Genomic DNA, 27,774 nt, shown 5'->3' with positions numbered 1-27,774 from the left:
ATTTCCTTCCTGATAAAAACGAACGGCGGGCGCCCCGATTGGGCGTCGTGATGGAGAGGATGTGACATCAGGCACATCTCTCGCTTCGCTGGATCGCTGGCTGCCGACCAGGGCAGCCCGGGAGCTGTTTTGTTAAATCCCAACCCAGGTACTCGAGTTTCTGCTCAGAGAGCCGCCGGCACCACGTCCCGGGCTGCTGCAAGGGCTGCTCGACTCATGCGTGCAGAGTCTGCTCCAGAGATCAGTCCGGCCGCTGGGGGCTCACCGGGGACGATGGAATTTGAACTCTGGAAACCAACCACAAAGTGAAAAAACAGCAGTTGGGCAGCCAGGGCTGAGATGGATGATGAGAGAACAAATCAAAATGCCAGGAAATCGCAAGGAGCTGGAGGCCAGGCATCTGCAGCGTCTCCATCGAGCCCGCTGATGAGGGGTAAGTGACACTCCTGCCCCGCCGCAAGGCTCAGCTCTGCCGGAGGCACCGAAGGCTAAGGGCAGGCTCGGTGGCTGCTGCTCCCTATGTCCTGCTTCCAGGACAGGTCCACAGTCAGTCCCACAAAATACCCCCATGCCTTTGTACTTCTGGGGGGATTTTAAAAACCTATTTCTGTTTGATACTGAAATTTTGGTTGTTTTTCTTGTGTATCATAGAAGATTGTTTGATTTTGTACTGCAGTATGTGCAAGCAGAAACAAATGCAGCACTTGGACTGCAGCACACTGCAAAATCAGTTGCAATGTGGCATGTTTGACTTAAATTAGTGCCAGCAGGAATCTCAGCACTGGCTTAACTCCTCTTTTTTTTTTCTTTTTTCTTTTTCTTTTTCTTTTTCTTTTTCTTTTTCTTTTTCTTTTCTTTTTCTTTTTCTTTTCTTTTTCTTTCTTTTTCTTTTTCCTTTTTCTTTTTCTTTCTCCTTTTTCTTTTTCTTCTTTTTCTCTTTTTCTTTTTCTTTTTCTTTTTATTTTTTCTTTTTCTTTTTTCTTTTTCTCTTTTGCTTTTGCTTTCTTTTCATTCCCTTCCTCCTTATTTTCCTTCTGCTTTTTCTCCTTTCTGTTGATTATTTTAATTGTTGCTTTTATTTTTTGTCTTCTCTTTCTTCTTCTTTTTCTTTTTTCCTTTTTTCCTTTATCTTTTATCATTTCCCCTTGTCTTGAGGATGAGCAGACCTAAGTAGTGTTGTTTGGGCTGAGCCACCAACCCTACTGGATTCTTCTGCAATGGCATTGTTGTGACCAATGCTGTTGTGGGCACATAACAGTGAAAAGCTACTCAGACAAATGGCCTCACTCTGGTCGTTTATCTCTGTCTGGCCCAGAGCCACTGAAAATATGACATAGCAAAAAAAAAAAGTAATTTAACTTCACATCCTTAGCTGGATGTGCTCCATGTAGCTCTGTTTCTATGAAGTTACTCCTTCATCTAATGGTGAGTGCAGAGGGAACGAGGTAAATTCAGAAAATGCGACTTTATGCTGTCCTCACTCCTTTTCTGGGCTGTTCAGAATGTTTCCATCAATACCAAATAGAAAATTAAGGCCACAAAACCACCATGCAAGGCTGATCAGTCTATATGCAGTGTAGCCTGCCTGTCCTCATGTGTGTCACATATGTACAGCCTGAGGCTGGGGTGAGAGGGAAGGCACAGAGATATTACTAACAGTAGGAATAGAACCAGTGCACACTGGAGATGAGGTCCAGCAAAATGGAGGGTGGAAGGAGAGAATCCCACATGGCACACTACTGGACACAGATCATTTGGTCCTTTTAAAATCAGAGTTCAGTCCATTCCTTTTGTGTCTGCCTGTTCCTTAGTGGAGTCAATAAACTCTGCTGGTAATTTCCAGCAGGAATGTATTTGGCTCAGGCTATGTATATCACAAACTTTAAGGGAGGCCTTTTCCTATGAAAAACACCATTTATAATACTGTTCTGTATAGAGCCTTAGGCATTTGTGTCTGCAAATATGAATGCAAGAGCATACCTTCACTGGAGGGACTTCAGAGCCCCTTTCAAGCTGCACTGTGCGTGAGAGGCATGGAAGGAAACCAGCCTAGGGACAGGCATGGAGGGTGCAATGCCCTCACGTGGTCAGAGGTTGGAAAAAGTTGCTTCAGCCATCACCACAAAAACCAGTGCTCTAGAAAGGTCCTGTGAAAGCTCTGTTGTGCACAGGGAGCAGCCAGAATTTGCGTGCATGGTTATTACTATAAGGCTCCCTCTGCATACACCACCCTGCCAGTCATGTGCCCAAGTGATGGCAAAGCAATCAAATATAACCAGAGGTTTAATGTAACCCCTGGGCTGGCTGGAGTTTTCTGCAGTGGAAGGGGAGCTAGGTGACCCAATGCCACTGAAAGCCAGTGGGATTTGGATGTCTAGATGCTGAACAGCTGGGGTCTGACTCAGCCTCCTTGTGGACTAAGGTGTGGGTAAATTTCAAATTTGGACAAATGATCTTGTTTCTCTGTGAAAGAGCAGTTGTAGATATTTTTGACAATCAGGAATCCTTGTTGCAGCGGTGGTACATACAATGAACACAGCTGTGTCCCCCACATACACCAGCCGTGCTACTTCACACGCAGCTCTGGTGGGCAGTATTTTGAGCACGTTCGTGAAAGTCACTAGTTCAGGATTTTGAAAGCCCATGGTCAGCTGGAACTGGCATTTGCTTAGGCCCTAATAAAATATAAATACAGATCTTTTATATTCTGACAGTGTGCCTCCTGTGAAGTGTAAAAGAGGGCAGTGAGACATGGAAATCCACTGCACCTCCCTCTTCTTCCAGGCAAGAAACATGAGTTCCAGCCTGCAGCGGGCAGAAAATAGAAATATTGTCATTTGCCAGGAGGTGATGCCCTGGGTCAAGAAACTGGGGAAATCTGCCTTCTATTCCAGGGGGCTTGCCTCCCTGGCATTGCTTCAGGGTAGAGGTGTTTGCTGCAGATGGAGGTAGGGCAGGAGAGACATCAGCCTGGGGCTGTGCAGTTCATGGCAGCAGATCTGGAATTATGCCATTGCAGTTAGTCATCAGTCAGGCTTTTAATACCCCTCTTCCCAAGTCATCCAAGACTGGTGTGATGGACTCCACAGGACTCCACTTCCACCTAGGATGAAACACTCAGTTTCTCTCTGTTACAGAACTCCCAGCTAGATTACATGTTAGCACATACCTCTTTTATTTTTCACTGACATTTATCTTTGATGCTTATATGGCCAATCTTTTAATTCATTGTTAAGACTTGAAAAATAGCAAGCTAATGGCCAGTCCACAGAGGGCTGGTCTGTCTCTTTTTAGAGTTTCAGTAGAAACCTGTCTTTTCTCAAGCAAGGACTGAATGGATCAAATCCACACATGGATATGTCCCTCTTAGTAACCAGAATTCTGACATGATGATATCACAAGTTGGTAGATTGCACAAATGCCTGCCTATATTTGTGTAGTCAAAAAAAGTTCAAGTTGCAGCTCAAAAAACTTGTTCTTCAATCTAGATTTTTAAAATTTCTATAAATATACTTCCCTTATAACTCATGCAATTTAGGCAGTGGCATTAGTTTCTAAATGAGGAAAAGCTTTTTACATACCCTGGAAACACAACCACCAGTAACAGGCAGGATCAGCAAGAACAACAGCACAGTCAGAAAAGCATCAATTTGACACACATCACTTAGAGCAAAGCTATTTTAATCAGTTAATAGTACTGTGCTTTGATAATTGTAGCCCTAGTTTGACTGTCCTTATGAACCAGAATCACAGCTTCCAGAACTGGCTGTCCATTTGCTAAAGCCAAAGGATGTTTGTGAACTTAATGATTAACTGTGTAACTGTTGTGGGATGCAGCCATGGAACATAGAAGGAGGCATGCAGAGCTCAAATAATGCTAATAACAAAGAATACAAATTTCTTTAAAAGCTAATTCATAGACTCATAGCCTAGTTTGGATTGGAAGGGACCTCTAAAGGCTGTCTAGTCCAACACCCCTGCAATGAATAGGAAGACCTTCCACTAGACTAGCTTGCTCAGAGCCCCATCCAACTTGACCTTGAATCTTTCCAGGAATGGGACATCTACCACCTCTCTAGGCAACCTGTTCCATTATTTCACCATCTCATTTTTATATCTAGTTTAAATACACATTCTTCATATTTAAAACCTCTATGATCATCAGCTTATATGTAAACATTATTTTAAAGAATTATAGTGGCTTATTAAGGTTTTTGCTGAAGGCAGACTTCTCGCTGTTAAGGATTCCATTCCAGGCACATGCTCTGTGATAGTCCCTGAGAACCTCAGCAACTCAGCCAGCAACTTGGTCACTGGAGTTTTCTCAGTAGTTAGTGGAAGGAGAGTGGGACATCTCCAGAGAGCAGCAAAATGTCTTTCCACAGGAAGCTGTGTGAAGTGCCCCCTGTAAAGGCTTCCCTTCCGTCCCAGGGGGAACCTGGGACATTGACATAGAGCAGACACTATGTTTTGAATGCTGGGATGTAAATATCTCCCAGAGGGATTATTGCTGTCAGCTGGCTCTGAACCATAAAATCTGTAATACTGGAGATCTCCCTCTATTAATATTGCACGGTATATATGTGCTGTACCTCACTTTGTGGTTTCAGCAATGCAGAGAACACACCTATTACTTAAAACGCACCACTCATGCCAGACACTGAAAACTGAAAGACAAAATCAACAGGTAGCACAATTTGTCTCCTTGTACTTTGGTCCCTTCTCTTGCCAAGTGTTGTTGACTCTAGTCCAGCTCTGAGCAGGGGTAAATGACTGATTAGCCAAACGCTCTTCAAAACATATTCCTTTTGAGATAATTGCTAAAATGTAATAAGCTTTGTGAAAACAAAGGCACTGGAAATAATTCAAGGAGAGGGACAAGCTCAGCCAGAGCCAGGTGATGTTCTGCAAATCCCTTTCCTGTCTTCTGAAGGGGAGTGCAGCTGCACAGTGCAAACATGGGATGAGTTAAAAACACACCCACAGAGAAACCATCTTCTTGTCTGTCTCCCTCACAGCATCTGCTCCAAAGAAATCTTGGCAGCTCAAATAAAGTAGAAGAGAGGTCACACAGCTGAAGTAAAGTATGCTAGTGAAATAGAGTTTTTAGCCTTTTTCCTGTCTTTGTTTTCATACAGACTTTGTTTCAGACTGGTCTCCTTTACATGAAGCCTCTATCCATGGGCGTCTGCTTTCTCTGAAGAAACTCATTGAACAGGTACCTCTCCGCTGGGTTCATGTGGTCTCTTCAGGGTTTGTTCAGTGGATGAATGTGGCCCTTGCTTTACTGTGAAACTTCCAGCATGAGAAAATCGTGTTAACCAGGCCACAGTGAAATCTGCATGCAACAGGCTTTTTGTTTCTACAATCAGTTCCTTGCCCAGCACAAGCTTTGTACACTAATTTGATGATGTACTGAACTATCCTGGGTGATACTTCAACTCTGGTACAGGCAATGGGACCCTGATCACTGGGATCTCTGCATGGCTGCGGGCAGCTCCTCTGCAGCTCCTGTGCGTGCCTGTGAGCAGTTTTTGGTGACCAAGCTGAGGGCCAGCTCTGGACCCAGGCATGGGTCTGGCTGAGGCTTCAATTCAGTCACCCAGACATTTGTTTCTGAAGTGCCTGAGCGTATCCAAAGGCTGTGGTCCCACTCCAGAAGGTCAGGGATAGGTAGAAGTGATTTCTGAACCTCACTGCTCTGTTTCTTCAAAATCTTTGGGTTAGTTGTGAAGCTGGTGGAAAGGGAAGGGGCATTGGAGACTCTTCCAGCTTAGTCTTCTGGAGCACCAAGATTGCTAGAAAAAAAAGATCTTGTAGAATCAAACCAATGTTTCCAATGCATTTCTTTCCATCAGTGGGTGCCTTGAGGCAAAGAGCAGAAAACACTTCAAGAGCATTTCAGGATTCAGCCCAGTCAAACAACCACAGACTCAGTGGGCAGGAAGTCAGAAGACTTGAGCGGTGATAGAAAAAGGCAGCAGTCACTACCCTGACAAGAACTCCAGTAGCAACTTTTCATCATTTTCTTTTATTACAGACTTTGCTATCCACCGTGTAGTAAAATCATGCTGAGGTCCTAACAGGATGTATTGTCCCACTGGACAATCCACTAAGTTTTCTGTGCTGTTATCAGTGTGTAGAAGGCATGACCTCGGGTGCCAGTATCCACTCTGGCCAAAACATCACAGCCCCTTCATCCCCTTCATCTGCTTACTTTTTGAGCTGAATAGCTCTAGGCAGTTGAGGAAGGTCTGATTACATAAAGCTTTAAAGACAGAAGGGATTTTTTTTATTGTTGGTTTTTGTATGGTGGTTTTAGTAGTTGGTTGTAATGATGTTTTCCATTATCTTATCAGGGGAGTGATGTCAATCTTGTTACAGCAGACCAGGTGTCTCCTCTCCATGAAGCCTGCCTAGGGGGTCATGCTGCCTGTGCCAGTGTCCTGTTAAAACATGGTGCTCAGGTGAGTATGTGATGGACAGACCACTGTCTCTAGTGTTAGTATGGTGTATTACCACACTTTAATGCTAAGTGATGTCATGGCAGAATGTCTCTGTGATTTACACTCTGTACTTAGCTCTGCTTAAGGTACTTATGAAATGCACTTCCTAATAAAGCAATCCAAAAAGCACAGATAGGGGCAGCAGTTATTACTGTTCTTTAGATGAGGATGAGGTTTTACAAGAACATGGGGAAGTTCATCTTGCAAAGGATTTATAATCCTGCAGCAGTTAAGGGTGTGTTTTATTTTATGCATGCATGAATCTTATCAGTATTAATATGCAGAGTCTTAAGTAGAGGCATAGGAATGTTAGGATCAACTGACAATAAAATGGGAAGAAAATGGAAACAAGCTGCAAGTAAGATGGTGAAATGGTATCTCATGGCCACTGCTTTTCAAGCTAACATCAAAATTATAACAAATAAGAAAATTAATTCATACATATGTTACCTTACCATACATTACCTTTCAGTTTAAAATTAAAAAAAAAAAAATTAAAATAAGGAAGGGCTGCACACTTTCAGCCAAAAATGGACTGTTTCACGAGCGGGCTAGGGGCAGGTGTGTTTCAGCTAAGATAACTGAAAAATGGGCATACATTTAGCTTGGTAACTCCTGAGAGACCCTGGAGTGGCACTGATCAATTTTTTTTTTTTTTTTTTTTCAGTAAGAGAGACTTGCGGGCAATTTACAAAAAATGCTTTTTTAATGATCACTTTAATGAAAATTTGTAGTCTTCAGAAGCAGTGGGGAGTTCTGGCATGGAATTAAATTAAAAATTATTGAGAACCCTATTTTCTGCTGAGAAACTGGTTAATTGTCATTAATTCTGAAATAATGAGAAGACTAAAACAATTGCCTGATTATTTTCCACCAGGTGAATGGAGTGACTGTTGACTGGCACACACCATTGTTCAACACTTGTGTCAGTGGCAGTGTGGCTTGCTTGAATTTACTGGTGGAGCATGGAGCCAGCCTACAACCACCCTGTGACCTGGCATCCCCCATCCATGAAGCTGCTAAGAGAGGTAACCCCACAGGCATCAGCCCTCCTCCTTTCCATGTTGCTAGCAGCATGTTGAAGTGGAAGAGAGAGATAAAGAAGATAATTTTCTTGTCTTGGGTAGTGTAAGATGCCTTGCTAATTGGTCTCATCGTGAGGGGCGCAGTTCTTCCCACCTCTATTGCTCATCAAGGGCAGGTCAGCTCAGCTATCAGATCCTCTGAGTTCACACGGTGACACCTGGAAGGGGAGGCATTGTCCAAGTCAGCTGCCTACAATGTGGACATTTGAGGGAGAAATCTGGCTGATCTTCAAAAGGAGTGGAGAGAAGCACTGAGTGATTCATCTCACCTTCAATAGACATCTGAAATGAGTCAGATAAAATGTGAGGGCTTTAGCCCGTGAGGCTTTAGCCTGTTTTGCTGAACGCGGCTTTGCAGCTCCTCTTTTGCTGGCTGGATCCACTGGAGTGGATGAAAGTTATTACACTACCATCTCTTGACAAAACATTGAATCTTTGCCAGACTACACTGCTGCAACAGAGAATTTGCTGGAAAAAAAAGCCTGATTTCTGTGAGTTGACTCTTCCTTTATCCCTTTTAAGGTCATGTGCAATGTGTCGAACTCCTCGCATCCCATGGGGTAAATATAGATCACAACATCAAGCACCTGGGTACTCCTCTTTATGTAGCGTGTGAGAACCAGCAACTGAACTGTGCCAAGAAGCTGCTTGAGTCAGGTAAAAACAAAAATAAAGAATGGGGTACTTTCATTTCCTGCAACATCTATCTTTGGATTATCTTTGCATCAAAGATTTAGAGGAGCTCCTGCTTTGGGACCTGGAGATGTTTCACTCATAATAGCAGCCCTGGGTTAAATGTGGTAGCAGGGTGATCATGGTCTTCCTGACCCAGGAATTCAGCTTTATAGCTCCCAACAAAATGATGTGTGATCCTGGATTTCACATGGCTGATTGTGCCTGGAACAGACTATTCTTTCCAGTGTACATGCATATGATGCTGCAGTTATTTGAAGTGGACAGGAAGAAATTGAATTTTTTTATTTTACTCCCTCTTTACCCAAAACAATTGGCTCAGCCACTTATACATAGTATTTCTGCAAACACGTTTTACATTCCAATGAGTTCATAAAAAGTTCAAGACACTTCCAACACAGAAGAAGGTTCAGTACTATATGCTTTGCATCACACAAACCTAGCTGTAAGTCTAAACACTTGGATAATTACACAAAACTGTTTCTTCTTATCTACAACAGTACAGTTCTTCTAGCCAAATGGGCCATGTAGCCTAAAGTAGCCACATAACTGGTACAAAAATGATGGATCAACAAAGCTACTTTAGAAAAAACAAGCAAAACCCATATATATCACCTTTTAGGTAGGTCACTGTTTAGTACGATGACCTTTTTTGAGAAGTCAAATACAAATTAATCTAAACATTAAATGTTTGGCAACTATTTTCTTTTTTCTCCTAATATTTTTTTGCTGCCTCCTATATATGGGAATGTGTACTATAAAAACATTATAAATAGTTTTGAATTAGTTCTGAAGCTCACCTTTCTTAGGGTGCTTTAGGAGCCATTATTCCAGGGTAATGAATGGGGGAACTCTGATCAGGGGTGTTTATGCCCTCTTCTACCAAGGGCCTCTAGAATTTTCCATCCTTGCATTTTTTCTCTAACAGATACTTTGTCATTTGGAAATCCCACCAGCTTAAGCCTCCAGTACAGAGCATGTTGAAATCCTGCATGTATTTTATGGGATGGGAGGCAAAGGTGGGGTATAGGTGGAACTATATCTTTGTCCTGCTTCAAAATATCCATGGACTGGGCTGTGGGTGAAGGACTTCCTCATGCACTGCTCCTCTGGGATCATTTTCTTAGTCACAACCCCACTGCTTCTCAACCAGTGAGAGCTGTACTTGTGCAAATTGTAGCACCAAGCCCCCGTGTAAAGGAGTCCACCTCTGGGTGCAGACTACAGCATTTGTGTGTTATTCAGAGAAATAGCAGCTAGTGCAGTGAATGAAAGTAAGCTACTGTATAGTGATTGTTCTTTGTCATTATTCTTTGTCTTCTCTTATTGTTCAGGAGCAAATGTGAACAGCGGCAAGGGCCTGGACTCCCCTCTGCACATGGCTGCCAGGAATTGCAGTGTGGAGCTGGTGAAGCTGCTGATTGACTTTGGAGCGGACATTTGGGTGAAGAATGCTGAAAACAAGAGGCCAGTGGAGCTGGTCCTACCTGGCAGCCCAGCTGGCCAGCTGTTCCTGCAGAGAGAAGGTGCCCCTTAGAGCTTGTGTTAGGGAAACCCCACACAGACTATTGCACAAGGCTATGCTATTTCAGGTCGCTAGCACTAGAAAACTGGGAATAGCTCAGCTTGCCTCCACTTGCTGACATAGGGACATTGTTCAAGTGCCAGAATACAGTGGTGCACTAACTTTCTAATGGTAATAAAAATAACCCACCTTGAACCTCCAGATTTTGAATCTACTGCATTAGGAAGCAATCGTATGGAGCTTGCCATATGATGCAAAATAGAGTTTAGGGTGAATAAACAAGTGAAAGATTCCTTAGACATTAATGGTAGGTTTTTTCATTACCTAAAACACTGAATTTAGTGAGAATCTGTCAGTTCCCTTGTGTCAGACAGCAGTAGGCCCAGGAGGGTTCTACAGAATGTGCTGACAAATGCAGGCAGCAAATCACCTCTGATGGGAATTGAGGCTAGGTGGTGAGGGTGAGGTTTGGGATCTCTGGTTATACAGTATGCCAATGGTCAGGTTTGTCTCAGCACAAATGCATAAATGCAGATTTGCAACCCTAAAAATTTGAATGCATGTAATACTAAAAAAAAGTATATTGAAGAACTTGTTTTTTTAATTCTTTGCCCTTTACTCTTATTCTTGGGCCAAGCTTTTACATAGATGCAAAAGTATCTTTAAAATGAAACACTAGATGATTTTTTTTTTTTGACATTAAGGAAAATTGTGCTGGAATAATATAAGGAATTATATATTTATATTCATTTATGCACTAGACTTTCTTTAAAGACCAACCTTACGTGCTGAATATTACAGCAGTGTCAAACCATAAGCTTAAACTCTAGGAAGTGCCTATTTTGTACTTGTAAATTAAATAGTTCAAGGTAATTTTATTTTATTTTATTTTATTTTATTTTATTGATTATGAAATCTTTAATGAAGTATGGAGAGAAATGCTGCTTACTATTATTGAGGGAAGTTAGAATAAGATCTCTAGTGTCTACTCATCATGTTCTTTAGATTTTCTCATTCAGTCAGCAAGCTATACACATTACTAAATAATCTGGATTTTCATTGTTCTAAACAAATTGGTGATGGTGTCGTCCATGTCAGTTACATGTTGATGAGATTGTTGTCATAGAAAGGTAAAATTGGAATAACAAAGTGATGAATCAAGCCATGCTTGAAATAATAGCATGAAAGTAGCGTGGAAACAACTGTGCTGTGCATGTTATGCATGAGCAACATATATTTAGTTTCCCAGCCTAATCTGTGGCACACAGAGCAGTGATCTTTTTGAGTTCCAGCCCCTGCTGCATTCGATTTGTGACTCCCATGGCACTGCATGTGTCCTGTTTATTTGAGATAGAAAAACATTTCAGACACACCCTGTGGAACTGGCCTGAGAAACACTGCTCGGGCTGAGCTGACAGCATGGGCAGTGAGGAACTCCTCTAAGTGAAATTCAGCAATCAAAATCAGAAACAATAAATGCCTGAAGGGTATTTTCCTGTGGAATAGTGTTTTTCTGATGTTCTCCAACGCGCCCTTCTCTGAGTGGGGTCATGCCTGCGGACGCTGATGTCTGGCTTCTTTGGCTGGCTGAACAATTGCAGTCCAGGAGAGTGGTGGAAGAGCTGCTCTGCCGCCCTGCTCCCATGCAAGGCTCCTCTCCCCCCACACCCCAGCTGCTGGAGCCCTGCAGCCCATGGCCAGGCAGGCTGCAGGAAGTGTGTTTGGAGAAGAGCTGGTGAGCGTGCTGACCCAGTTGCCCTTCCAGGACCAGTGCAGAGCAGGTGTAGTACATGTGGTGGTTCCCTTCCTAGCAGCTCACCATGCTGCTGGACCACGCCATACCCCGCTTACATCTCAGGGACAGTCCTACATGTGGGTGGGAGAGTTAGTGAATGCTCCAAAAATGTACTGTGTTTTTGAACAGCGTTCTTGCATTTGCTAAATATTTTCCAGTGTAGTGTCACTGCTTGTGTTTTGATAAGCCTTCATGTTTTGGGTTTGGTTGTTTTTTCTTTTAATGGAAGCTTTTTTTAAATGAGGTATTTGGAGGCAGAGCATTTATCTGTGGGATCAGAGTCAAGCACAAGCGCAGTGTGATACTGCAATAGTTTAACTAGCCCCATATGCCCTGTTTTGTACCCAAGAACAGGGTAACAACTCATAAACTGGCTCCTAGCAGAAGGGTGCAGCCCGCGATAACAGAGCAGTTTTCAGCCTTGCAGAGCTGCTGGAGATGTGGTGTCCTTCCCCTGAGGGAAGTCTCAAAAGCTGATCAAAGCTGCCACCTCACCTCATTTTTGTTGTGGCCTCCCTTCCTTCCCTCTGCTCTGCAGGAGAGGGGGCACTTAAACTGTTCCCTACCATCTCACTCACCTCCCTGTCTCTTTCTGCAGAGTCTCTTCTTATGTCCTCCCCACTGCCTCCATCCAAACACCTCATCAGTGCCCATCCTCTTACCTGCCCTCCCACAGCCCCAGCCACCTTACACACTCATCACCTCTGTGCAATCAATGCTCTGGAGGGTTGAACACTGACAGGTGCCACAGGTAAAACTTCACATAGGATCTTCCTCTTCCTGAAAAGGATAAGTGACCCAAACCAGTGTATAATGCTATTATACTTAGATTTTTTATAAAGTGACAAAGATTCTTCAACAGGGCTCCCATCTATCAACATGGGACTGGTTAACGTGGAAGGTTTAAATAAAGAACTGTATAGTGTTTCTTTTGCTTTGTGCTCATCACTGTTATGAAACATGCCTCAAGGAAGCAATGAACTGAAAATTTTGATCTCACTGGGGGACTGAGAGGAGGGAAGGGCTTTTAAAGTAGCATCAATCATCTCTTCTCAGACAGTGCAAACATTTGTGCAGCTTAGAAAGGAAAGACTGCTGCTGCTGATGCCAGCTGAGTAATGACAGAGTGACTAGGCATGGACTGGACTGCAGGTGGGCAGGTGTCCTTTGGGGGATGCAGGTTTGCCTTTTCACTGCTGAGAGTGAAAAGCTGGTGAGAGGTGGGTTGCAGGAGGTGGAGGGAGCAGTGATGCACAGCTGCTATTTCAGGTTTATAGTTTTGGCATTATAAAGCCATGTGTGTAACCTCTTCCCTGGATCTTTCTCCAGGGCCACTGTCCTTGATGCAGTTGTGCCGCCTGTGCATCAGGAGGTGCTTTGGATACAAGCAGCATCAAAAAATAACTGGACTTCTCCTCCCAGACGAGCTGAAACATTTCCTACTCCACATTTGATCCTTTTCATGTTCAAAATGGTGCCTTTAATAACAGCAAGGTTTGTTGACTCTTTTTTCATCACTAGTGTTGCCAATGTTTGCAATGATAATTTATGGTGATTTTTGGTCTCTAGTAAAGTTCGGGTCTAGGAATTACAGAACTGACCAACTTACTCAGTCCTCACTGCCATCATCCCCACCAAATCCATTTGGAAAGAAACAATCCTGCATGGTTGCATGGTGAAGCTTGGAAATGTGATGTGAGAGCCCCCTTGAAAGCAGAGAAAATTAGCATAACATTTTAAAATAGATCTCTTGATTCTCTGGCATAGTTTCAGAGGTCTTGTGGTTGACAACCCCTTCCAAAGAAAACACATATCCCAGCCCAGCATTAACAGCATTTCATGTAAACATTAGGCACACCAGGGTGAGCTACAGAGAGCTTTCTCTGTAAGCAGTGCTCACGCGCCTGTCATCTGTGAGGGGTGAGGGCTGTGCCCACACCACCACGGGTCAGGGGAGGGAACTCAACTGAACCCACTTGGCAAGTAAGGCAGAAGTTATTTATTTTCTAAGGGTATCACACTGCAGATAGATAAGCACCAACCAACAATCATCTGCATTTAAGCCAGCATCTGAAACAAGCGTTTCTGCCATGACAGCAAGTAGGTCACTGCTGATGTCAGCTCCCTACAGTGCAATAATAGTGGGGCAAAAGTTTTTAATTATCCATTAAAATCAACTACTCCTGATACTTTGAGACATAGAGGAGCTACACTTCAGAACTACACATCTTCTCCTTGTAGCATGTTATTTTTTAAGGACACAGGCTAACAGGATATCAGTAGCAGGCATTGAGTGCTCCCCATTTCTGCACTAAAATTAGGTGATATTTCCTAAGCATTTTTCAATGTGCATCAGAAAAACAAGTTTCTACACCCTTTCTCCACCCAAGAAAAAATTAAGAGTGAGATAATATTTTTTTCTTAGGGAGTTGCTACCTCATTCATAGCATTTTCCATGGAAGTGGAAATAATAACACCTCTAATGTGTGATCATGAAACTAACAATGAAATCAAAGTCCATTCCAAATTTGAAAATTAGTGGACAATTTCTGCCCCCTGCTCCATTGCTGAGCAGTTAGTGTATGACGTATGTGGTTCTTATTCCACTGAGCTCATAAGAACAAATATTTCCTCCAGCTAAACTTTAACACTGGGCATTTTTCTTTCCCTTTCAGAAACGGGTCCTGCTGCCCCAAGCCAAAGTGCAGTTGTGACCACTTGGGTGTTCTCTATGGAACATCAGATGCTTGATCTGTGTAGGAGCAAGGGTGCTGAGACTCCAGCTCTTCTTCCCATCACCCTGTTTCTTCTTGAGTTCTAAACCAAAGTGCATCTGCATCACCTGGGAGCAGCAGCATGCCCAGCTCACTGAGGGGCTGCCATGTCACCCCTGAGCTGAAGGGGCAGCCATGCACATCCGTGCTTCTGAAGATCCTTTTTCACTTTGCTGTGGAGACTCCGTAAGAGTGGGCTGGGAGGGCAAATACTGATGTCATCACTAACACCCGCAGTGAGAGATCCAGTCCTCATCTCAGAAGTGGAGAGACTGGCAGCCTTTGAATATATGAAAGCTTATTTTGGTGTTCACCACTGTGCCAGTGTGTGCAGTGCCAGCCTTCCTTGTGCATGTGGGAAGTTAAAGAGGAGAGATAAAATGCTACCTGTATGCTATTTGATGTAATTCACAATTAAAATCCTTGTCTGCACAACATATGGCTGGCTGTAAGTATCCAGTGTAGTGGCTGGATTCCTTTGTGCTGACCAAATACAGGACAGTTCTGTTTGGGTTGTGGGACACTAAATTATACCCTAATGGAACAAAATGACAAATGTGGTTAGGTCTGTAACTCCTCTGGTGATAGAGACACATGGGAATGTGTCACTTTTCTGACCCAATCCACCACACATGTTTGAGCCATGTAAAAATTAACTGGCTGGTTTAAGGTGGCCTTCTATAATGTTTCCCTCCTGCCCAGGAAGAAAAGTAGACATCTGTTTTCACAGAGGTTGAATAAAAGCAGGTATCTGGGATGGGAAAGGTATATCCTCTAAAATCAGTGTCTTGGTTAAGCTGAATCTGCACTGAACAGGCAAGTAATGGACAATGAACCTAGTGGTTAACTTCTGGAGATTAAAGTGTGAAGAATCCCTGCTTTGGTGACACAGTGGAAAGCTGGAAATCCATCTTATTATATTCTAGATGATGAAGAAACATTTTTGTACATACTAATTTTACTTTTGCCTTTAGGCATCTTATTTTGTAACTTCAGGCAATGGATTTAGAGGAGTAATGCTAAAACCAGGAGGAAGTTGCTCTGAGAACCAGGTGAGGGTGTTGCTTCCAGCTTGCTTTTCTTATGAAAATTTCATGGTATGACTCTGTTTACTTGAATTCCTCTGCCCAACTGTAATTAGGATGAATTCTGTAAGCTCAGCTTGTATCATCTCACTGTGTTTACTTATTTATTTTCATAAAAATTGTGATCAACACTAGTGAATTACAGCTTTATGCATCAACACTTATTCAGTTATAAACTGTAAAAGTTGTACAAGGTGCAAACTGAATAAGTTCATTATAGGTGAGGTTTGGATTTTTTTCTATATTTGAAACCATTCAAAATGTAATACAGGACTTAAATGATTGTCAGGAATATATTTTATCAGATTCTTTCCTATTTTTATGTTAACAGTTTAATGGTAGTTAAGCCATGGTTTTGTAGGATATTTTCTCAGAAATAAATAGTTTATACTCTTTTGCTTGTTAGTTTTTAATTTATTTTTTTAAATGATAGCCCTAATTTTGTGGATTGAGTGATACTATGGAGTTTTGAATTCTAGTTGCTTGCAATCCCACCTGCAGGCAGGCAGTGAACAAAATAGTTTCTTCAAATATAACTATAGTAAAGATGAGACTAAAATGCCAATGCTGCGCAAATATTGCCTTTTGTTGATGTTTTAATGTAGAGCTGGACTCTTGAAATTCCTTCTTTCCTCACTTGAGGGTTAGTGAAAAGGAGATCGAGATTCCACAGAGTAGGAAAAGATGTAAATTAAGATGATCACTGTCTTCCGCTTGGTTTTGATTTTCTTTAAACCGATTTGCATAAGTTTGTTTCTCCTCCCAACTCAGCAAAAGGCACATGCAATGCTCTGGTGCAATTGTGTGTTCCTACACAGCAGGAACCCTTTACTGGAGGTGAGAGAGTGGTGGTCCCTGTGTGGTCAGAAGTCCAGCAGGTGTCTGTCAGTGCCCTTGGGTACGCTGTCGGGCTGGGGAGGTGTGGAAGGACAGTCATTCCCTCTCCATTGGATGCAGCTCTGAGAGTCCCTGCCCACAAAGACCAGCTTAAAGGGCGAGGGCAGTGCCAGAAAATTGCTTTACAAGATGTTTCTGCTGGATACAGAACTGCTTATGGAAACTGTGGAACTAAGCCAACACCTCAACAAAACAAAACAATGGATTTAAGGGAGAAAATGATCTTTAGTGTTACTGGAATATGTCTGATGCAATAAATCTTTTCAGTTTCTAGGTGGGATCAGCCACATCCCAGGACACAGTTCTTCTTTTTGCAGTAGTGTGCAAAGGTCCATAGCTGTCCTGTCCCTTTCTTGTTGTTTTATATTTTCTCTTAACTGGAAACCACAGACATGCAAATCTAGTAAATGTAACGTACATCTTAGGGGCGTATGCACAGAATGTCCTCTTGCCTGTCTGCTGACATGAATTCTTTTCAAGATGACTAAGAAGGAAATAAATTTTACTTTAGTAATTTAACAAAATGGGACAGACTGGCTGCAAAACAGCAGGTTAGTGGTGAAAAAGAGAGTACTTCTATGCCTAATATGGGATATGCTCAATTCCCATCAGACGCATGTTCTTGAGTATCATGGGTCTGAGACTTGATGCTCCTGAATCCACTTTTTCTTGCTTAACACATGCACTATATTTGCCAAAATGGAGACTGCCTTGCTCAGCAGTTCCAGCCTGAATCCTGCAGGCTTTGGGTAAAAATTCCCAGGAGTTATTTCTATGCACATTGAGCAATTATTTGTCATTCCTTGACACATTGCTCTGCTCACTGCTCCAAGGGATACTCACTTTCATGCACCAGGCAACATTTGATGCAAAACTGCTCTCTAGGATGCCTAGGGGAGTCCACTTCTCTTTAAAATGACAGCAGTGAACTATTTCTGGGAAGAGAAATATTTCAAATTCTTATATCTTCATTCAACACAGTAACCCTTACTCAAGCCCTACCTCAGTGCTGGAGAATACCTGACTCATGTCACCATGCAACAAGGTCTTGTCTCTTTTCTATGCCAGGTGAAGCCTTGACTTTCTAAACTACTTCCCTTTGCACTTTTAAAGGTCTTGAAACTCATTAATCATCACTGATTCAAGTGACACAGCACTAGATTCATGGCTTTAGTGACTGTGAAGTAAAATTGAGTTTGTAATCTGTCAGCTGTCTCACTTCACAAATTAAACAGTGGAGTCTCTGCCGAGTCTACGGCTTTTGAAATCCCTGGAGCTTTTCTTTCTGTGGTTTGAAAAATGCAGCAGTAGCAGCTAAAGCAGCTCTTTGTCTCATGAAAGCACTGACTCTGAATCACAGAAGTTCATACAGACCTTGGAAAGATGTTATGAATAGGACAAGTATAGGCTTGTCTCTTTGTCATTGAGACCGCATTTTTATTACCTTATTTTGAGGAAAGGGAATTGCAGGATTTTTCTCTGATTATATAATTGTGCCAAAACAGGAACAGTTGGTTTTGGGAATTTCTGCATGGGGCAAAGCTCCCAGCAGCTGCTTTGCTCTCCCCAGGCCTCTCTTGAAGGAGCATCACCCCTGTGCTTGATTCAGCTTTTTCACCCTCCAGCCAAGCATAGTGACTGAGACTGACAGACTCTCTGTCCCTTACAACTGTATATACATTATTTTTCCTACAAGTTGGTAGGCAGAACCTCTGCTTTTCCAAGGCTCTTCAATGAGGACTATGGACATCCCTTTCTGAAATAACTCCGTCCACACCCATCGGTTCAGAATAGTTGACCAGTGTATTTCTGCTCCTCAGATAATCAGAGTGGTGAGCACAAGGTGCGAGCATTTCCTGACTTCCCTGGGATTATTTCTATTCACTTGTCTCATAGAAAAGATGGAGCACTGCTCAGGTTCTGAAAGTACCAGCTCAGTCCCTTTGTTTGCTGACCACTAGAAGGGGGCAATTTTGTCTGCAGCTCCCAGTCATTTTTTCAGTCAGCGAAACAACTGTAAACAAAACCTTTCCCTCATAGAGCAAAAGTTGAGAAGTAGCTTTTTCTCTCTTTCAAGCTATAATTGCTTTTATTATTTCTCAGACTAGAAAACAAACAAACACAACCCCAAACAGTTCAATCCATGGCAAGGAAATTGCTTATTTTTCGTGCAGGAACAGAAGGAAACACATGAAAAATATTGTCTACCAGTTGGGCTACTGGGATATATTTGTTAGAGGTGATGGAAGCAAGTACAGATTCCCTCCTAGAATGAAATAAATTCATTCTCTACCTTTGCTATCCCTGGTGCTTTGGGATAGATCCTTCTTGTTTTTGGTGAATCTAAGCCTTCCTCTCACCCAATTTATCTAGCAAGACTGTATGACTTCAGTTCACTAATATTTTCTCACTGATTGTGCCTCAGTACCTAAGGACATAAGACCAGATGTTTGGATTAGGGCATCCCTGGGGCAGGGACTGGAGCCATTGGTGACTGAAATGGGGTCATGGGACAGGGGCAGGGGGAGCCCCAGGGGGCTGCCTTGGGGCAGTAAGTGCTGGTGGTGCCAAGCAAATTCTCAGCATCCATGCCATCCATGAGCATGGCAAGAAATCCATTAATCCATTTTAATCCACCACATAATTTTTTGTATGCCTGATCCCCTCCCTCTTTGTCCTACAAGAGTTTCCAATTTTACCTAAGAAAACAAATAACTGTTTCTTAATCTCTCCACATTACTCCCTAGATAGTCCTCTCACCTCTGCCTCTGAGCCTCTCTTTCTCCCAGACCAGGCTCCCAGCCTCTTTAGCAACTCCATGGACAGAGATGTGGGTGACCAAAATACTGTGATTCTGTCTGTCTGTACAACATGCATCCCCCATCAAAAAAAAAAAAAAAAAAAAAAAAAAAAAAAAAAAAAAAAATCCAGACCCCAGAGCTACCTAATGTTTCCTGGCTTCTTTCCCTGAATGCCCTTCACTGTTTTTGAGATACTTGTCTGTTCTTGGCTCATGTATACAGACATCTGAGTCCAAAAGAAATACCTGATGCAAACACCCTCAGCTCAGTTCCTGGAGGGGTTTTGCATATGCTCTCCACTTTCAGTTACCTCATTCCATAACAATTACTGTAGTTGTTTTGAATGCTTATCCTGGATAAAAGGGGGACTGCTACGTGCAAAGCTCCAACAAAGGACACAGCACAGAGAGCTCCTCTTTTCCTGAGATATGAAAAGGGGGTTGTGCCTGATACCTGTGCACAGTCTGGACTTTTTGTCTGTTATTCCGTGTGCCTGGACAGCTGAGCAGAGCAGTGGACAGGCATGGCATTTCTTTCCCGTTAAGCATGACAACGAAAAAGCCCCCAAACCCTATGAACCAGGACTGAAAGACAGAACATTGAGAGACGTGGGACAGGAGTAACTGGACACATTTCTGGCTCGAAGACTGAGATCGGGATCTGCTGCCTCACCCCTGCCACAGCAGCTCCCTCCCCAGCGCCGGCTGCTGCTGCCCCAGGCACAGGAGCCCTCCCGGGGGAGAAGGCAAGGGGCAGAAAAGGGTCTGCCATGGGGACTGCCGGCCCCGCCGCCTCTGCTCACTCCTGCGGACAGTGCAGGTTTAGCCAGCAGATGGCATCGCTGGCACACGGCTCTGCAGGAAAGTTGTGCGAGAGGAATAATCAGTGGAAACCTCGAGCTAGAAAAGACATGGTGCTGGGAGTGAATGCAGCCTCATGCTCACAAGGACCAGGGAATCTCCCATCATCGCCATTTCCATCTGAGAGTGATGGAAACTTCTCTTTTTTGCTGTCCTACTTACTGCCCAACCTTTCTACATCGGCTGTCTGAAAGTGGCAGGATGCATACAGTGCTCAGGGTTTGTCTTAACTGATAGATTAACTGTACTTAATGCTTGTCTTCCTCTTTTTTTGTGAAATCTAAAGTTTTTAGCATTCATACATACTGTGAAGAAACCACTGGAGAAGTCTGAAAAGAATGAACATAAGCGCTCTCAGTCCCTGGTTGTCAGTGATCTGTAATTAGAGGTATCCTGCAGCACTCCCGGTCTTTGAAGGGTCTGCTTAGGTTTTTACACAGCAGCTTGCTTAATATATTTTTCTTCTAACCTCCATTAGCACTCCACAGAAAAAAGATCAGTTCCAGAAAATGGAACATCCGTACCTACTGAAATTACATATAATTAACCAATTAGACACAGAAATCTGTCTCGGTTTTCAGAAGGAGTGCTTACTGGCATATAATGCCTTTCAAAACCCCTTCTCTCTTCTAGGAAAATAATTACTGTTGCTGGCTTCCTAATTTCACAGGCTGGCTGTTATAACTTTCTAGACAGCAGTTCTAAGCAAGAGTCCTTCCCATAATTTATTTTGGGTGAGAGTGATCCTTGGAGTCTTCTCCTAAAAATCATGTAGCACAGAACTTTACAAAGCCATTTGGTGTCACAGCCAGGGCTTGTCACGTCTGTGCCCCATGCTGTGCAGTGACTCTGATTTCAGGGAAGTGTCTTATTTCCATGTCCTCTCTAAAATATTTTGTTTATTCTGCTTCCCACAGTCTACAGCCCAGGAGATGTATGCATTGCATATGATGATCTAATTCAGCTCCATGTCGTAGAAATGAGTGCCTTCACACACTGACTGCATATAGGCTAGGCCTCTTAAGTGTAATATATGCTGTGAGTTATCAATGCAGACTTTCACACATCCTTCCAGATAAGGTAATTTAGTAAGATATCCAAATGACTGCGTGGAGATGTGCATTTGCCTTTGCACAAATGGAGGCAGCTACTTTGGCAGTCCTCTCATTTCTTTGAATCTTCTACAGGAGCTGCCTAGAAAATTGCAAGTATCAGCGAGTAAAACATTAGGGGGTAGGGATAGCATCACAAACTTGATGTGTTTGTGCTACCTCTGTTCAGCAAATTGCAACTAGTGGGTGTAAATATAGAGGGTGCACAGCTCCTTCACCCACCTCTTCTGTCTCCACAAAAGCCATGAAGAAAGGAGACTGGCGCTCTGCTTTGCTCTCTACCACCTGTATACCTCTGGAGCGTCTCTGTGAGAGGGGAATGATGCAAGCACTGGAGAGCTACTGGTTCATTTAATGCAGGTCCCATCTCAAACTGATGCATATTTTAATGCAAAACTCCAGCTATGGTCATCTTGAGACTGATGTTTCTTCAGGAGAGCTGTATTTTGTGTGCTGGTTGGTAACACAGTGCATGAGGTGTGGAAAGCTCACTTCATTTCACACATCAGCCTTTGAAGATACTTTGACTGACAGTAAAAACATAGTGACTTAACTACCATTTTTGTCTTTACAGACTTCTGTTAAAGTGCAGATATTCAAATATAACCAGAGGGAAAAAAAGAAGATTTCTTGGTGGAGTTTAGTACAAATTGCTTCTGTTCTCATCTCTGATAATTTTAAGCAATTTTGTCTCCAAGATCCCACTGTTCCTTCCACTAATGCACTTATAGACTCATATCTGTGGAAGCACCTTGCCTCCTGGCTTCTTTTGCTGGCTCATTACTTGTATTTATTGCTGCATTTCTCTGAAGCAATTTCATTAAATTCTGCTTTATGGTTATCACAAAAATCTGCTGTTAGTATACAGTGCCCTTTCATGTTCACAGGAAGTGCAAGTTCATTCTGTGTCCTGGATTTTATTAATCTCTTTCAATCATTTAAAAATAAAAATAAAATAAACAACAACCAAAATCCAAACCAGTTAAGTTACTGCAGGATTTTGCCTCTTTCCATTAACAGCAAAATAAAGCTGATTTCCTGCAGCCTTGTGCTTTGAGCTATAAAGCTTTGGTGTGGGTTACTTTTTTGAGAGCTATTATGATTGTCCACAGGCAGAACAAGTTCAGTAAAAATACCAGCTTCTGAATCTCCAAAGAAACATTCATTGGGGAAAAACTTGGAGCTCTTTGTTTGCAGCATTTTGTAGTTACCTAAGAGGCATTTATGTAACCTTCATCTCATGAAGGGTGACAGTTATCATTAATATTTTTAAAGTGCCACAATTATGAGGCATGAATGTGAAAATTGTTGAGGGAATTTGAAAACTATTTTGAAAGCAAAAGGCAGAGTAAAAAAAACCAGCAACCTAAAAAAACCCAAAAAAAGTCCTACACAAAGCTGAGAATTATGCATTGGCTCAAAGGAACTTTTACATCCACATCCAGGGCAAAAAAAAAACCAAAATAGACACCTGTAATTTTTGATAGCTATTCTTGATGCTTCAAAGGACACTGTCACAAAACTTCCCTTTACAACCAGATCCTCAAAGCTTCAGATGCCAGAGTACAGAAATTTTGTTTGGGCCAGAGTGTGAGGGAGAGGCCCTATGGTCTCATGGGTGGCCATCCCTTAGTCTAGTGGCATGTACACTACCTTATCTTGTTGCATTTTCAAACATATCTCTTTAATTAGTTTCAGAGAAGTCCCCACATTCCTCCTACTCCATGGTGCCAGGTGTACAAGGGTACCCTCCGTGTCTGTGGTAATTCCTGGGTGTCACACAGCCAGCTTCCATGGCTACAGGGCGCCTCCTTCCTCCAATGTGTGGATGAGCTGGGGGTTTAGAGTCACATACCTGCACTTGCATGGTAGCATCTCATCCATATGCAAACACAGTGCGCGATGAAACTGGAATTATGGATTCCCTGCAGGTGTTTCGTAACTGGTAAGAAGAAACCCACAGTTGATTTGGCATCACTAAGGCTGAACAACATCTGGGTGTCACAGCACAGCCTGGTTTCTGCTCCACACATTGCCAACATCAGGTACCAGACTAGAGAATATTTTTTCTTCCTTCACACCACTGGGACTGGATTGTTCTTTTTCATAACAAGGAAGGGGGTTACAAAGTACCTGAAAGTCACCCGCCGAAGAGGCAAAATGGTGATTTGTGTACACCTGGAACAGCAGGATGGTCAGATGGTCAGACTGTAGATGTTATTCCAGCAACACTGAGAATCATAGGATGCTGTTCACAGCCCTTACCTATCTAAAGAGTCCAAAGTTTTTGTAGGCTTATTTATCCACTTGGTGGATGTGCAAGGAAAGGGTGTCAGAGTGCTGTTAAAGGGATCAGAACAATTTGGCAGTTTTGTTTCATCGATATTGGATAACATGCTTCTCCCAGAGAAGAGAAGTGAAAACATGTAGGCTGTCCTGGAAAAGGGGGTCTTGCACTGCCTTTACCAACTGCTCTGTGCATACTGCCAGGAAAGATACATAAACATGGCATTTAAAAAGAAGCAGCCATACTGGATGTATTTTCTCTACATCCAGCCTGATTATCAACAACTTTCTTACAGTTACAGCTGAAATGAAAGCCAGCTGCGTATTAAGTATCTACAGTGTTATGCAACTTTAAACAGTTGCGGAAGAAAATTATAACATAAACCTCAAATGGGTATCCAAAATTAGGAATCTTGCTGTGACTCTGCTCCCTGATTGTACAGCAGAGACTCCTTGATGAGGAGCTACAGCAGTGCATTGACTAATGTTTGTGTCACAGCAGTGATCAGCCCTAAAGAAAAGCACTGGATGAAATGAATAACCTTATCACCAGGGCATGGCTTGAGTAGCCCATGATGAATGAGGCAGAGTGCCAACACACTGAGCAATGAGAGGCAGCCACGTTACTCCACACATATCTGCAGTGACAATGCAGGATCTAGGGGAAGAACAGCTATCCTATAGTTAAAGGCCACAGCTGGATTCATAGGTCTAAGGAGACTGAACTGAAGCTAAAGTGACAGCCTTACTCCTAGCACTGCTCAGCTTTATAGGGATTCATCATGAAGTTTTAGTTGTTGTGTTTATAATTAGTTGATATGGGTTAGTAAGAAATGCACTAAAATGGAGAAAAAAAGAAGAAATTATTTCAAATTATTCCACTTGCTTCATGTGTGTTTAAAAAAAATAGACTTTAAGGAAAGAATAGGAGTCATGAAATATTGGTGCTGCCTTTCACGGTAGTATTCAGGTTAAGTCCAGTAAACTTCCCACCCCTAACATCCAAAGCTCTCATCCAGTTATGTCTCCTAGAACTTGGTTCTTTCCTGAGGAAGACCAGCCCTGAGTGTGACTGGCTCCCAGTGTCTGCCTGGCTGGGTGGGTTGATCTGAGTTCTTGCCACAGCTCCTTACAGAGAAGGGCAGGAGAACCTCAACACATCTGTTTAATGGCCCACAGTCCCTCCTTTTCTTTATCCTTGGCTCATCTATCATCTTTGTTGTTTTGGCACCTGAGAAATCTCAAGGATGTGCACGTTCCATGCAGTCCATGACATCTGAAATAGATGAAAACATATGGCATCTTTCAGATGCTATTTAATTTAACAGTTAACAATTAAGTAATTCACAATTACGTGATGACTTGCAAAGATTAACTCATTTTCTAAATCTTTACAAGCTTTACTTTGGTTTCTGCATTCTGTCACATTGCTGAGCTGTCAGGAAGGAGTGACAGATGGTCTGTAAACCCAGTAAGTCTGTTGTACATTACAACTTCCCATGCAGGTAAGCTTTGAAAGAGTTTAGTGCAAAAGCCTGCAAACCTTTTCATAGCTTTCCTTTTATTGTTCGCCTTGGATGACATGAAAAAATTGGGCTAAGGTGATTTCAGTACTCAGAGATATTAATGTCCTCATGTTAGGGGTCAGATCACCTCTACCTTAACAGACTGGCATACTCACCATTAGAAGCTTTAAGACTTCTATCAAGGATAGATAGAATTCATTTAACTGGAGAATTGCTGACACTGCATCTATCTTCAAAAAGCAGGACAGTGTGATCTGGGCAACAAAAGAATTGACATGTCCTTCTGCCTCCAAACAGCAATCCTTGCTATTACCTGAAATTGCAGAGGGGGATGCTTTAGTGGTTGAGTGTTGGGGTCCCTCCCCCACCGTGTAGCCCTGGGAGAGGGGCCCTGAGGGCACAGACACGGGGTTTCCCTGTCCCTGCTCAGCCTCGTTCCCATTGGTGGGTTTGTGTTCCCTGCGCGGGCAGAAGGACCCTTGGTCCCGTGACTGGAACAGTTCCTGGGCAGAGCTCCGGCCATGCGGCTGGAGAAATAAACATCTCTGAAACAGCTAGCAAGAATCTGTCTGTCCATATATATTTCCTTTCCACGGGACTCCTGGTTTGATATATGCGTGTTGCAGGATCCCCACTGCAACAAATGGTGGAGAATTGAGAGCAGAACGATCCCCGATCCCTAAGCGACTGATTTGTGTGAGTAAACCCTGGAAACTTTGGATTCCTCTTCTTGGTTTTGCTTTGCTATTCCGTATCTAAACTATGGAGGAACCGTGGGAAGACTCTTGGCTCTCAGAGCCGCATATGGACATTTATCTTAAACTTAAAATGATTCTTGAACAACGATTTGTAAATTTTAGCTTGATTCAAGCTCAAAAAGAACTGAAACACTTCCTGGCATGGTTGTTTAAGAACTTTTTCTATGTTTCTTGGGATTTAATTCTTACCAAGGGCTTTTGGAAAACCGTTTGGACACAGTTAATATTGGAGTCAAAATATATGCCGATGGAAGAATATTTTCGTGAATATTATTTCGTTACCGAGACTGTTGAGCAATGTCAGCTGTGTCCTGGCGAAGGGAAGCCTGGCGCAGGGACTGTGCGGCCCAGGCCACGTGCGCCGAGCGCTCTGCGAGCAGCAGCGAGGCAGTTCCCGTGTGCGGGCGGAGCCACGCGAGCCGCAGTGTCGGTGGCGGAGCGAGGCGCGGCGGGACCCGACGGTGCCCACCCGGCCCCGCGCAGCGCGTGGTGGAGCGAGCCCCGTGAACGCCCGACCGAGAGGGGCGGCGCGCGGGCGGCGGCGGCGGTGGAGCGGAGCCGCGCCCAGTTGAGATGCGCGCTGGAGCAGGGCACGGGGGGGTCGTCGCTCGGGGGCCCGGCCGAGACGTGGGTGCAGCACCCGGCAGCGGCAGCGAAGCTGCGACCAGAGGAGGTGACGCACGGAGAACTGAGCGGCGCGGCCCGGCCCGGCCCGCGCAGCCCCGAACGCGACCCCGGGAAGAGCGCGCAGGCACCAGCAGCCCCGACAATTCCAACATGGGAGCGACCAAAGGAGAGAGCAAAGACGCAGCGAGACAGAAAACAGCAGCCACTCGGAAAAAGGAAAAGATCATAGTAACTAAGATCTTGGGGATAGTAAAATGGTATAATGTTAAGCAAAATTATGGTTTTATAACAAGGTGTGACAACCAGCAAGACATATTCGTGCATAGAACTGCTATTAAAAACAATAACCCTGAAAAATGCATCCCAAGCTTGGGAGATGGAGAAGTCGTGGAATTCAAAATTATACGAGGTAGAAAAGGGTTACAAGCATCGCAGGTCACTGGGCCTGATGGTGTTTCTGTAAAAGGCAGTATATATGCAAAAAATCATAGTCATGTTAGACAATATCTCCATTGTAAGCCCCCCCTACAGTTTCCCTTTCCTAATCCCACCTTTCCCTTTTACCCTATGTCCTATTACCCCCAGTGTATTCCCAATCCGTTTTTTCACCCATGGTTTCCCTCACAAAACCATGCTTTTGCCAATTGTTTCCCCAAAAATCCCTTTCCAATGCCGAGTGGGGGATGAAAAGGGGGAGGGAAGAAGTTAAACCCTCTCCTGCCTCAGTTTCCCCACAAAGCATGCTCAGAGAATTCTGTCTCCCTTCTGTCAGCCCTAAGATGTTCCACAGAATCTGTTTGGACATTTAAAGACTCAGGAGGGTGGCTTGTTTTGTTTTGAAACTGTTCTTGTTATGTTTATCCAGTTGTTTTCATTCTCCTTTTATTAAAATAAAACGGGTGAGGTGTTGGGGTCCCTCCCCTGCCGTGTAGCCCTGGGAGAGGGGCCCTGAGGGCACAGACACGGGGCTTCCCTGTCCCTGCTCAGCCTCGTTCCCATTGGTTGGTTTGTGTTCCCTGCGCGGGCAGAAGGACCCTTGGTCCCATGACTGGAACAGTTCCTGAGCAGAGCTCCGGCCATGCGGCTGGAGAAATAAACATCTCTGAAACATCTAGCAAGAATCTGTCTGTCCATATATATTTCCTTTCCACGGGACTCCTGGTTTGATATATGCGTGTTGCAGGATTCCCACTGCAACAGTTGAGGAGGTAGAACGTAAAAACATATTGATTTCTCAGTAGCTCTCTATCCATGTTTTTCTTCTACCATGGCTTCTTGACCCTGGCAACAAGGTGATATCATCACTGTTGGGAAGTTTGGGCTCCCTAAGTAGTTTGAGATCTGAGTCATCCTGTGGGATGAAAAGCTCTCTGAGTAACACCTTCTCTGAAGGGCATCCTTTGTAGGAAAAGGACTATGATTGTGTAAGGTGTCCAGTCATGCA

General features: G+C 43.4%; 1 protein-coding gene across 1 annotated transcript; it reads left to right on the top strand.

Annotated features, from left to right (window-relative positions):
* The first annotated feature begins 71 nt into the window (after positions 1–71).
* ASB9 (ankyrin repeat and SOCS box containing 9) lies at positions 72–15,860 on the top strand. Its single transcript, XM_010394428.4, has 8 exons — positions 72–433; positions 5,139–5,218; positions 6,360–6,467; positions 7,384–7,534; positions 8,114–8,248; positions 9,619–9,810; positions 12,934–13,098; positions 14,280–15,860. Exons 1-7 carry the CDS (start codon positions 340–342, stop codon positions 13,056–13,058), a joined length of 885 nt encoding a protein of 294 aa, XP_010392730.3. The 5' UTR covers positions 72–339; the 3' UTR covers positions 13,059–13,098; positions 14,280–15,860.
* Positions 15,861–27,774: the final 11,914 nt, after the last annotated feature.

Source organism: Corvus cornix, chromosome 1, assembly GCF_000738735.6.
Source record: "Corvus cornix cornix isolate S_Up_H32 chromosome 1, ASM73873v5, whole genome shotgun sequence".
In the NCBI taxonomy this organism is placed as follows: domain Eukaryota; kingdom Metazoa; phylum Chordata; class Aves; order Passeriformes; family Corvidae; genus Corvus; species Corvus cornix.
The sequence above is the reverse complement of the archived record's forward strand: the minus strand, read 5'-3'. Positions and strand labels throughout refer to the sequence as shown.

What these genes read in the sequence shown, in the direction of transcription:
- ASB9 (XM_010394428.4), top strand. Translation starts at nt 340, where the DNA reads ATGGATGATGAGAGAACAAATCAAAATGCCAGGAAATCGCAAGGAGCT. An exon ending in ATCGAGCCCGCTGATGAGGG is followed by an intron (nt 434 to 5,138) that starts GTAAGTGACACT and finishes GTTTTCATACAG; the next exon opens with ACTTTGTTTCAGACTGGTCT. An exon ending in GCTGTTCCTGCAGAGAGAAG is followed by an intron (nt 9,811 to 12,933) that starts GTGCCCCTTAGA and finishes ATCTTTCTCCAG; the next exon opens with GGCCACTGTCCTTGATGCAG.